The following is a 12,500-nucleotide window of genomic DNA, read 5'->3' as shown; positions in this document are numbered from 1 at the left end:
GTTTAAGTGATATTTTTGTTTCAAGCTGTTTCTTCTTGAGAAGCTTGTGGTGGATCTGATTCAGAGAGATGGATCCTGTAATCCCATTAAAGCCTCACAATGAGATTTGTTAACAGCACAAACAAGATGAATTGCAGTGCTGGAGCCAGATGCCTCGATAGGTCATGTGTACGGTCTCCATGGTAACGCCGGGTCATTGTTACTGAGCTGGAGGGAGGGATGAAGAGCGAGAGAGAGAGAGAGAGAGAAAGGAGAGGGAGACATGGATGGAAGGATGGATGGATGGGTTAATGTTCTCTCTCTCTCTCTCTCTCTCTCTCTCTCTGTGTGAATATGATGACAGCTTGTGCTCTTTAGGCGTCAGTCTGCTTGTTCTTCCTTGGCCTGCTCTCTTTCTCTGCATGTTCTCTTGTCGTTCCTGTGTCTCCTGTGCTGATGGTGAGACAGTATATGGAGTGAACTTGTGCTGTTTGTTGTTGAAATATCAGTAATGTAAATGTTTACTGTAAAAACACGCCGTTGAGGTTGAGAGAGGAAAAGAGGAAGTGAAGTGGTGACCTGACCTACAGCTCAGTCTGGGTTTGTGTGTGTGTGTTTCTTTGCCCTCATGTGATGTGATGTGATGTGATGTGGGGTGGGGTGATGTGGGGTGGGGTGATGGAGTGAGCAGGTCATCAACACACCTCTGAGTTTTTCTTCTTGTTTTGTCGATCACAAGCGAGTGAGCACTGGAACCGTGTCCTCCTGCTGCTCAACCCACAACACCAACAGCGATCTTTGTGGAGGTTTTATTAAAATCTTATTTTTCCTTTTGTTTATTCATCAGTTCTTTTTAAACCCCACACACTGATGCTGTCTGCCCTCATCTGCATACCTGAGCTCACATCCACACGTGACTGGATAGTGCTGCTGTGATTGACAAGGGAGAGGGAGTAAGCCCCGCCCACAGAGAGAGCATGGCTAGTTTCAGTGTAGTGTATGGTTTACTTTACTGGGTTAGAACCTTCACTGGGGTTAGAACCTGTGGGGTTGTTGTTCCTGAGCTGAATAAATAGTTTCAGGGGTAATTCAGTCACCTCTGTGTCTGTGTGCATCAGTAAACATTGAGTTACCATCAGACTTTCTGTCTCTCTCTCACACACACACACACACACACACACACACACACACACACAGTGTAGTGATGTGCACTGAGTTGTCTCCGTCTCTTGCACTGTGTGAATGTGGCATCTCGGCCTGCTGACCTCAGCACTTTCCTTTGTGTGCCGTTCCTCCTCTTGCTGAAGGGATTAATACTGGAGTGTGTGTGCGTGCGTGCGTGTGTGTGTGTGCGTGCGTGTGCATGCGTGTGTGTTCCCAGCACACACCCACACACAGGAGTTGACCCATATGTTCACTCCATAGTATTTTAAGTGTCCCTGTTTTAGAAAATCTCCTGTAACACACCATGATGTGATTTTACTTAATTCTGTCGTCTGTTTGGGGTTCAGTAACGTTTCTGTTGTTTACTGTGTGTTTTTATTGTGTTTCAGTGTGGTTTAGTGTTTCAGTACGTTTCAGTATGTTTGTGGATTTCAGTACAGTTCAGTGTTTCAGTGTGTCTGTGTTTCAGTACATTCCTCTTTCAGTGTTGTTGTGTTTCAGAACGTTGCAGATTCTCTGAGAAGCTGCTGAGTTTGTGGTGGTTTTGTTTTCATTTCTGCATTCTGCAGTGTTTTTGTGTGCTTGTGTGTGCGCTTGTGTGTTTGTGTGCTTGTGTGTTCATGTGTTTCTGTGTGTTTGTGTGTGCGCTTGTGTGTTCATGTGTTTCTGTGTGTGTGTTTCTGTGTTTGTGTTTCTGTGTGTTTCTGTGTGTTTGTTTCTGTGTGTTTGTGTGTGTGTGTGTGTGTGTGTGTGTTTCTGTGTTTGTGTTTCCATGTGCTTGAGTGTTTCTGTATGTTTGAATAGGGTTTTAATAGTTCAGCTTTTGTGAAACGCACACACACACACACACACACACACACACACACACACACACACACACACACACACACACACACACACGTAGAATGTATGTATGAACCATTGGTTTGTTTTTTTTTGTCTGCAGCTAATGGCAACGAGAGCACAAAGTATAAAGGAGATCGACCGCCCTGTGGCCCCTCACGTGTCCTTCACGTCCGTAAAGTTCCTCTCGAGGTCTCTGAGGCTGAAGTCATCTCATTAGGAATCCCGTTCGGCAAAGTCACCAACCTGTTAATGCTCAAGAGCAAAAACCAGGTGCAGTAAAGATCATTACATCCTGCTCTGAGCTCATATATAATAATAATAATAATAATAATAATAATAATAATAATAATAATAATAAAGGCTTGTGATTTTGTGTTTCTGTTTTAAAAATAATAAAGATGTATAAAAGGTTAAAAAAAATCAACTTTAATTATATAGAAATAAAGTAATAATTAAAAATAAGTAAGAATACAATATAAAATAATTATTCATTATAAATGATCATTAACATAATTTAGAAATTAATGAAAATTAGTAAAAAAAAAAAAATTAAACATTTAATACAAATTAAATTTGAAATGAAATGAAATATTAGGGGGGACATGGTGTCTTAGTGGTTAGCACGTTCGCCTCACACCTCCAGGGTTGGGGGTTCGATTCCCGCCTCCACCTTGTGTGTGTGGAGTTTGCATGTTCTCCCCGTGCCTCGGGGGGTTTCCTCCGGGTACTCCGGTTTCCTCCCCCGGTCCAAAGACATGCATGGTAGGTTGATTGGCATCTCTGGAAAATTGTCCATAGTGTGTGATTGTGTGAGTGAATGAGAGTGTGTGTGTGTGTGTGTGTGTGTGTGTGTGTGTGTGTGTGTGTGTGTGTGTGTGTGTGTGTGTGCCCTGTGATGGGTTGGCACTCCGTCCAGGGTGTATCCTGCCTTGATGCCCGATGACGCCTGAGATAGGCACAGGCTCCCCGTGACCCGAGGTAGTTCAGATAAGCGGTAGAAGATGAGTGATGAGTGAAATATTAGTAATAAATTAGTAAAAAGTTTAAAACCAATGTAGACTTAATGTTCTGGAGACTTCTGTAGGATTCTGACTGATTTCTTCAGCTTTATTTAATAGTGAGTGAGTTTCAGGATGCAGCTCCTGCTTAGGTTTGGTTTTTTTTTTGGTTGGAAATAAAAAAGACAGACTTTAAAATCTGCTTTAAAGACATCCAGAAGAACCAAAAATAGGAATAAAAGTGAAATAAAATCCTATGTTGATCATCATGCAGCATTTCACTTTTAATCTTCTGAGATTTGGTTTGTTTGTGTTTCTTACAGTAATGATGATGAAAAATCGAGTTCTAAGACGCTTCTTGTTATTTTGCTCTGAAACCTAAACTTCAGCTCGGTTTTTCCCTCCAGGCTTTTATAGAAATGGCTTCTGAGGAATCAGCGATCACCATGGTGAACTACTACACCACAGCCACGCCACACGTCCGCAACCAGCCCGTCTACATCCAGTACTCCAACCACCGCGAGCTGAAGACTGACAACCTGCCCAACCAGGGGGTGAGGACCTTCCATTAGCTCTGACCTTTAACCTTCTCACACGGTCACCATGGTAACGAGTGGCTTCGGCAGCACCGACGGGTTTCTTTTAGATTCCATCCCGGAGGGCAATTAGGCGATGTGATTATCTGATAGGATGTGGAGCGAGCTGCGGATTACATTTACATAAATCTGGAGTGACCAGGACAATGGAGTGGAATTGATTGAGAGATGTTGTGTGTGTGTGTGTGTGTGTGTGTGTGTGTGACTCATCGTCTGAGAATGAAATAAATCTGCACCATGCGAGCTGCATTTCCTTTACAGCCTGTTTGGATTCTGTTACTAGCTCTGTTTGAAATTTATTTTAAAGTAAATATGGAAACGTTGTGTATGAGTGGGAGTGAGAGAGTGTGAGAGGGAGTGAGGGTGAGGAAGAGTGAGAGTGAGGGAGGGAGTAAGGGAGAGAGAGAGCGGGAGGGAGGGAGTGAGGGAGAGAGGCAGAGACAGGGTGTGAGGGAGGGAGGGAGAGAGAGAGAGAGGGAGTGAGTGGGTGAGGGGGTGAGGGAGAGTGAGAGTGAGGGAGGGAGTAAGGGAGAGAGAGAGGGCGTGAGGGAGGGAGGGGGTGAGGGAGAGTGAGAGTGAGGGAGGGAGTAAGGGAGAGAGAGAGCGGGAGGGAGGGAGTGAGGGAGAGAGGCAGAGACAGGGTGTGAGGGAGGGAGGGAGAGAGAGAGAGAGGGAGTGAGGGGGTGAGGGAGAGTGAGAGTGAGGGAGGGAGTAAGGGAGAGAGAGAGGGCGTGAGGGAGGGAGGGGGTGAGAGAGAAAGAGAGAGGGTGAGAGAGGGAGAGAGAGGGGGGAGGGAGAGAGAGAGGGAGAGAAAGAGAGGCAGAGAGAGTGTGAGTGTGAGTGTGAGTGTGAGTGAGGTTGAGGGTTCATTATCTTCTGACACTGACAGTGTTGTGTCCTACAGAGAACCCAGGCCACACTGCAGGCTGTGAACGCAGTGCATTCTGGGAACATGACACACTCGGCGTCGGCCAGCGACAGCAGCATGATGCCCGGTCAGAGTCCAGTCCTGCGCATTATTGTGGAAAATCTCTTCTACCCAGTTTCTCTGGAAGTTCTTCACCAGGTAGGACGACGTCATGGTCCAGGTTCTCATCAGTCCTGTTTTTATCTCTGTGCTGAAGTCAGATGTAATACATGAGGAGGATAAACATGGGTCAGTGTTCACGTGTAGATGTGTTCATTAATCACATTCAGTACAGTGTTCATCTGAATAATCACCTTCAGGGAGGTGACAGTAACTCACACACACTCACACACACACACACACTCACACACACTCACACACACACACACTCACACACACACACACTCACACACACTCACACACACACACACACACACACACACACACACACACACACAAACACTCACACACACTCTCACACACACACACTCTCACACACACACACACCCCACACACCACACACACACCACACACAAACACCACACTCACACACCACACACACACAAACACTCACACACACACTCACACACACAAACACCACACACACACCACACACACACTCACACACACACACACAAACACTCACACACAAACACCACACACACACACACATACACACACGAACACCACCCACACACACACACACACACACAAACACTCACACACACTCACACACATACCACTCTCTCTCTCACACACACACACACACACAAACACCACACACACACTCACACACACAAACACCACACACACACACACACTCACACAAACACCACACACACACTCACACACAAACACCACACACACACACACACACACACGAACACCACACACACACTCGCACACACACACACCACACACACTCTCACACACACACACCCCACACACCACACAAACACCACACTCACACACCCCACACACACACACACACACTCACACACACACACACACACACTCACACACACACAAACACCACTCACACACACACACAAACACCACTCACACACACACACTCTCACACACACACACACACCACACACACTCACACACACACTCGCACACACACACTCGCACACACACACACACACACACACACTCGCACACACACACACCACACACCACACACACTCTCACACACACACACACACCCCACACACCACACACACACCACACACAAACACCACACTCACACACCACACACACACACACTCACACACACACACACACACACACACACACCCCCCACACACACACACCACGCACACTCACACACACACACACCACACACACACCACACACACACACAAACACCACACTCACACACCACACACACACTCACACACTCACACACACACACACACACACAAACCACACACACCACACACACACACACTTTTTTACTGACAGTTTAAGAATGTCTGAAATCAAACCCTGATGTCCACATCCACTTAATAGGACACACATTTTCCCTCTCTCTCTCTCCTCCCTCACCCCCCCTCTTCCGCTCATCCCCTCACCCCCCCTTCTTCCCTCCTCTCTCTCCCTCTCACCCCCCTCTCTCACTCTCTCTTTTCTGTCATGTAAGATGAGAGATGGAGGTATAAATATAATATTCTTTATATTTGTGTTTATAAACGACAGAAGTGTGTGTGTGTGTGTGTGTGTGTGTGTGTAAATAACTCTACATTTTGTCTTGCTGTCGTCTTTCTCCCTGCTGTAGATCTTCTCTAAGTTTGGAACAGTCCTGAAGATCATCACGTTCACCAAAAATAACCAGTTCCAGGCTTTGCTTCAATACGCAGATCCTATAAACTCACATCACGCCAAACTGGTGAGTCCTGAAAATGTCATCTTAATGATTTCTCTGCCTTTGTGTTGACTGAGCACAGAGGAGCTAAGCATGTGTCTGGGTGAAAGAAGAACATCTGGAAAGTTTTTCTTGATGTTCTTGTGGGTATCTGCTGTGCTTCTTCCTCACTCTGGTCCTCTGCAGTTTATCTCCTGACCCTGGCTTCATCGTCCATCACTGTGGCTTCAGATCAGGTTTGTAGGGTCTGAAAATCCCTCAGCATTCAACATCTGTACGTTCCTCCTCTGAATGAGCCCCGTTCTGCAGGACTTTCTCACCCCCGTGATTAATTTGTCAGAGCTGAGGATATCTAATGAACACTATTGAAGCTGTGAGAGGAAGAGAGAAAGGCGGCGTGTTCGTAATTACTCCTCTGGTCTGCGGGTGTTATCTATTGTGCTGCTGCCATGTCGCGTTGCTTCGCTGCACAAAGGAGATGTTTCTTCATGTTGCTGGAGGAGGCGGAGCTCCCAAATCCTCCTTTTCCTAAATTACTGAGTAGAGACGAGAACAGAGAAGAAAAACAAAACGCAACAGCAGCGAGGAAGGAGAAAGTTTTTTCCACATTTCTCACGTACCTCTCTTTTTTGTCTCTCACTCACACTCTTACACACTCTCTCTCACACACACTTGCTCTCACACTCTCTCTCGCGCACACTCGCTCTCACTCTCTCTCGCGCGCACACACACACTCTCTCTCTCTCTCTCTCTCGCACACATTCGCTCTCACTCTCTCACACACTCGCTCTCACTCTCTCACACACACACACACTCTCTCTCTCACACACTCGCTCTCACTCTCTCACACACACACACTCTTACTCTCACTCTCTCTCTCACGCACACTCGCTCTCACTCTCTCTCACACACACACACACACACTCTCTCTCTCGCACACACTCGCTCTCACTCTCTCACACACACACTCTCTTACACACTCGCTCTCACTCTCACACACACACACACACACACACTTGCTCTCACACTCTCTCTCGTGCACACTCGCTCTCACTCTCTCTCTCACTCTCTCACACACACACACACACACACACACACACTTGCGCTCACTCTCTCTCTCTCTCTCTCGCGCACACTCGCTCTCACTCTCTCTCTCTCTCTCTCTCTCTCTCTCTCACACGCACACACTCTCTCTCTCGCACACACTCGCTCTCACTCTCTCTCTCTCACACACACACACACTCACACTCAAAACATCTTTTAATGTCACCACATTTTCTGATGGACTGAACTTCAGTTTGTGAAATCCACTTATTTGAGACTTTCTCGTGGTTTCAGTAAATGTTCTGGTCTGTGAGCAGAAAGTGATCTCACTGTAGATGTGTGACTGAGACCAACATCGGTCTGTTTCACCTGATGACTGTGTAGTGATTCGGATTTTATCTGCTGTTTCTCAGGTTTATTATAGATGGATAACAGCAGTGTAACCACACACACACACACACATTTTATTTCTCTTATTACTTTTTTCTGATCTGTGTGTTTTGTTTGTGTGTCAGACTTTAGATGGACAGAACATTTATAACGCCTGCTGCACACTGCGCATCGAGTTCTCCAAACTCACCAGTCTCAACGTCAAATACAACAACGACAAGAGCCGAGACTTCACACGACTCGACCTGCCTTCAGGAGACGGACAGCCCACGCTGGAGCCTGCAATGACTGCAGCCTTTGGTAACACGCACACACTCACACATTACACACACACACTCACGCATTACACACACACACTACACACACACACACACACTCATGCATTACACACACACACACACACACACACACACACACACACACATACACACACGTGTTATTGTGTGTATGTGTGTGAGTGTATGTGTGTTACCGAAGGCTGCAGTCATTACATTACACATTAAACACACACATTACACACACATACATTACACACACATGCATCACACACACACACACATTATACACACATGCATTACACACACATGCGCATCACACACACACACACACGTTACACACGCCAGTTCTACTGTTACAGCATTAAATCAGTATATTTAAATGATAACGTTATTAAAATGATTTAACTCTATCGCTCCTCTCCTCCATGTTCTTCTGCTTTATCTCTTTCTTTATGCTCCCTCTTTCCCTCAGTGTCTCCTCACCATGGTGATGTTTGAAATCAGCTGTAAAGCAGCTCAGTGTAGAATAAAAAATCACGATAAGTTTATCCTCTTCCCTCTGCCCCCCTCCTCAGTCAGTGTTCACACACGACGGTCCCAGTAATTTCACTGAACTTTACTAAAGACCCTGTGATGTGACTGAATCACTCGGTCAGTCAGAACACCTTCAGGGTTCTAGATTATGGTGAAGGATGATGAGGTTCTCACTGGGGAACAGTTCTAGCAGCCATTTGTGGCTCAAACTCTGCTGCTCTTCTTCTCCATCTGGCAGCCATGGTGGCAATGTTCTTTCTCACCCACTGCCTTCTGAAACTGACAAATCTGTATGTAGCTCTTGTTACGCACACTCACACATACACACCCACACACACACACACTTACACACACTTACACACACACTGAAAGAGCAGAGACAAGGCCTTATCTTTGGCTTTCACACACTAAATGAGGGTCTGAGTGGGCTGGAAAACAGCATGAGAATAGATTGTGTGTGTGTGTTTTATGGTGGAGGTGGTAGATCCCTCAGCTCATCCACCCATCTTGTCTGAGACCCTGTAAATCACGGATGCTGTCTGAAGGGAACAGGCACTGTAGCTGCTGATAAGCTCTGTGTGTGTGTGTGTGTGTGTGTGTGTGTGTGTGTGTGTGTGTGTGTGTGTCCAGCATATAAATCTGGCCTGATTAATCATCCCTGTGTGTACTCAGGACTGTCAGTGAGCTCTGTGACGTAGAGTCGCAGTAAAACATGTTGAGATTGTGATTTATTTTATTAGTGAGTCGTGGTTTTTCAGCCTGCTGCAGCGTCACGATAAACAACTCGAAACAGCGACATAAACAAAAACACAAACTAAATAAACACCTAAAGGTATAGAACAGTAAGTCCGTGGGAAAATATCTGAGAACAGGGAATCACGTTCACGTCGCCTCTTTATCCTGTAATTAAATGTTGTGTTAATTCTGATGTGTATTTAAGGCGAGTTTCTGTAATAAACACTTTATTTACTAAATAAACAGGATCTTACACCTGAGACTAATAAAGTGTTAGATACAGAATTAACACCTGAACTGAATATAAAAACAATCAAATGTCTTTTTGCTTTAAGGCCAGTTTTGTTCCCTGCTTTTTGCTTAAAGGGACACAAACTTTTCACATTTTTACATATTCAAATGGGATGTTTTTTCAGCCAGTTGTAAAATAAAGGTGGATGTGATCCAGTTCCTCAGAGAAATAAGGTTTTATTTCTACTGAAATAAAGTTTCTGAAACTGAACCTAAAACAACACCACCATAAAGAGCTAATAATAATAATGCAGGAGTAACACGCGGGTAAGTGACGACTAAAACCTGCAGCTTTTACCTAAACATCATCAGAATAAATACAATAATATAAAGATATTAACAGAATATACAGCTTCGTCTATAAACATTCACAAACTTTATTCAGTCTTTTCTGTTTGTAAGAGCATCAGATTAATTTTGTGCTTTTTTTGATACTTTATTTAAACTTTATTAGTTTTTTCACTCTGTACCTCTGCATCATGTCAGTAAAGTTTGTGTGTTTGTTAGGAATCTAAATCACACACAGAGAAATAACTGCAGTGATTCAGTACCAGTTTTACTGCTGAAAATAAAATAAATAAATAACTACATAATTGTGTGTGTGTGTGTGTGTGTGTGTGTGTGTGTGTTAAAGGGGCTCCTGGCATCATTTCCTCACCCTACGCTGGGGCGGCTGGTTTCGCTCCCGTCGGTTTTCCTCAGGCTGCAGGTAAAAATGAACACACTTCCTCTCTCCCTCTCTGCCCCACCTACCCCCCACCCGCTGCAGACAGACGTACAGCTCTAACGCTCAGAGCTTCAGTATGAACACGTCCTCACGTTAAGTGTGTGGTTGTGTGTAATGATTGTTCCAGACTCTAAATCAGGGTTTTTAACGACACGAGTGCGACTCATTTACTGTAAGAATTGGTTATTGATTTATAATAAAGCACTAATCACGAACAGCTGGCTATCGAACATTGTATAAATCCAGAGGTGTATTCGACACGTTAAACGACTCGACTCGACTCGGCTCGCTCGGGTTCACTACACGTTCACTCAGATAATAATTGTGGATATTTCTGTTAATATTTCTTAAACAATAAGAATTGTTTCCCCACGTTATTGTCACCTCTGGAGTTTCTCTGAATCTTTATTACAATTCTGTTTTAACTCTTAGCTATAACATGTACACGACTCTTTTCCTGTATATAAATTCCAGTAAAGTGAAGATGTTCATGTGTTAGAGCTGCAGTACAGCGTGATGTCTTTAAAGCTCGATATACGACTCTGTTTACAGCCGATTAGAGTTACAGCTCATGAAGTGTTAGTGCATGGTGTTATAATGCTTTATAACATCTGTTCATAAGAACACAGTAGAATGTAAAACGCTGTGATGGTTATAACACACACTCTAGGGTTATGTCCAGATCAGGTGTTATAGTGGACGGTGTCATGAACACATTACTATCATGTTCTTCTCGTCTCCAGGTGCTGAAGGACGTTAAGACACTGCATCTGTTCTGATTATTTACGTGTTATAATGTATTACTATATCATAATGTTTACTAAAGTGTTATTAAATGTAAAGCATGTAGTTATAACCACCATGCAGGCCATAGCATGGTGACTTTAAAACAAAGCAACTACAGCATATTATAAACACATTATGAATTCTGAACTTTATTTGTTTCAGGGTCATTATTTAGACAGGCAGTGAGTCCATAGAGACTTCCTCCTCTTCCTCTTTTTCCTCCTTCTCATTATTTATTAATAATTTCCTCAGATTTTCACTGTATAGAACCTGAACCATGAAGTTTCTGGTCATTAGTCATCATCCATCACAAACATCAGAGCTTTATGTTAAATCCAGACTGAAGTTTATTTTATTTTGGACGTTCTTCTCTGTCCCTGTCTCTAACTAACGCTGTGTGGTGTGGTTGTTGTGATGGGTGTGTCTCTCTCAGGTCTCTCCATGCAGGCGATGCCCGGTGCTCTCGGACCCCTCACCATCCCCACGTCAGCCGTAGCCGGGCGGATGGCCATCCACGGCATGCCTCCCACCGCCCTCCACTCTGTTCTCCTCGTCTCCAACCTCAATCCTGACGTGAGTGACTCCGCCCACAAATCCCACCCTCAGTTTTACCCTGAAACCCCTTCAGTGTTGGATCAGTGACTCAGTGACATTAAATCACCGTGTTTTAGTTTTTACTTCATTTTATTCTTCCTGCTTTAGAATTGTAGCTTTGTTTTATCTATAAATATTTCACACAATCTTACGTTTATTTCAGCGAGTTTATCTGTTGTGGTAACATCACACACTGTTAGACATTATTAACATTTAAACTGTGAGGGACTGCAGGAGGTGTCAGATACGTTAACATGGACATTTAAAGCTTCATAAAAATCGAGTGTAATTCTCTCCTTTTCTGTAGAGTATATCACCACATGGACTGTTCATCTTATTCGGTAAGAACAATTTTATTATTCGCCTAAATCAGATTTGGTGAAGGTTGTTTTTATGAAGGCAGAAGTGGCCGAGGAGATGGAGGAGTCATTTCCTCACCAACACTGCAGTGAGATTGTTTACAGATACAGAATGGCACTGTCCATCATATGAACACACACACACACACACACACACACACACACACACTTTAATAAATGTCAGCGTCTGACTTAGTCAGATCGCATGGATGATTTTCCTGAAGATGTTCCTGGGGTTCGTGACTCCTGTGTGTGTAATAAAGCAGTGGAGACGTCGTGTATTTCTTTGTGTTGACGTACAAACGCTCTCTCGAGTCTATTAACATGCAGAAAATGACTGAAAGTCTCTTTTCCCATCGAACAAAAGTACAATATAATATGGGAACACATTGTGAAGTCAGAAAA

General features: G+C 44.3%; 1 protein-coding gene across 4 annotated transcripts in view; it reads left to right on the top strand.

Annotated features, from left to right (window-relative positions):
- The window catches only part of ptbp3 (polypyrimidine tract binding protein 3), a 43,005-nt gene that overhangs the window by 26,030 nt on the left and 4,475 nt on the right, over positions 1-12,500 (top strand). For all 4 annotated transcript variants that reach the window (XM_060895398.1, XM_060895399.1, XM_060895402.1 and 1 more), the window contains 8 exons: positions 2,090-2,259; positions 3,395-3,541; positions 4,488-4,649; positions 6,271-6,381; positions 7,917-8,091; positions 10,264-10,338; positions 11,576-11,715; positions 12,044-12,077. In XM_060895398.1, coding sequence (XP_060751381.1) covers positions 2,090-2,259; positions 3,395-3,541; positions 4,488-4,649; positions 6,271-6,381; positions 7,917-8,091; positions 10,264-10,338; positions 11,576-11,715; positions 12,044-12,077 — 1,014 coding nt within the window. The remainder of the gene's footprint in view (positions 1-2,089; positions 2,260-3,394; positions 3,542-4,487; positions 4,650-6,270; positions 6,382-7,916; positions 8,092-10,263; positions 10,339-11,575; positions 11,716-12,043; positions 12,078-12,500) is intronic.

Source organism: Tachysurus vachellii, chromosome 20 (assembly GCF_030014155.1).
Source record: "Tachysurus vachellii isolate PV-2020 chromosome 20, HZAU_Pvac_v1, whole genome shotgun sequence".
Taxonomy (NCBI): domain Eukaryota; kingdom Metazoa; phylum Chordata; class Actinopteri; order Siluriformes; family Bagridae; genus Tachysurus; species Tachysurus vachellii.
The sequence above is the reverse complement of the archived record's forward strand: the minus strand, read 5'-3'. Positions and strand labels throughout refer to the sequence as shown.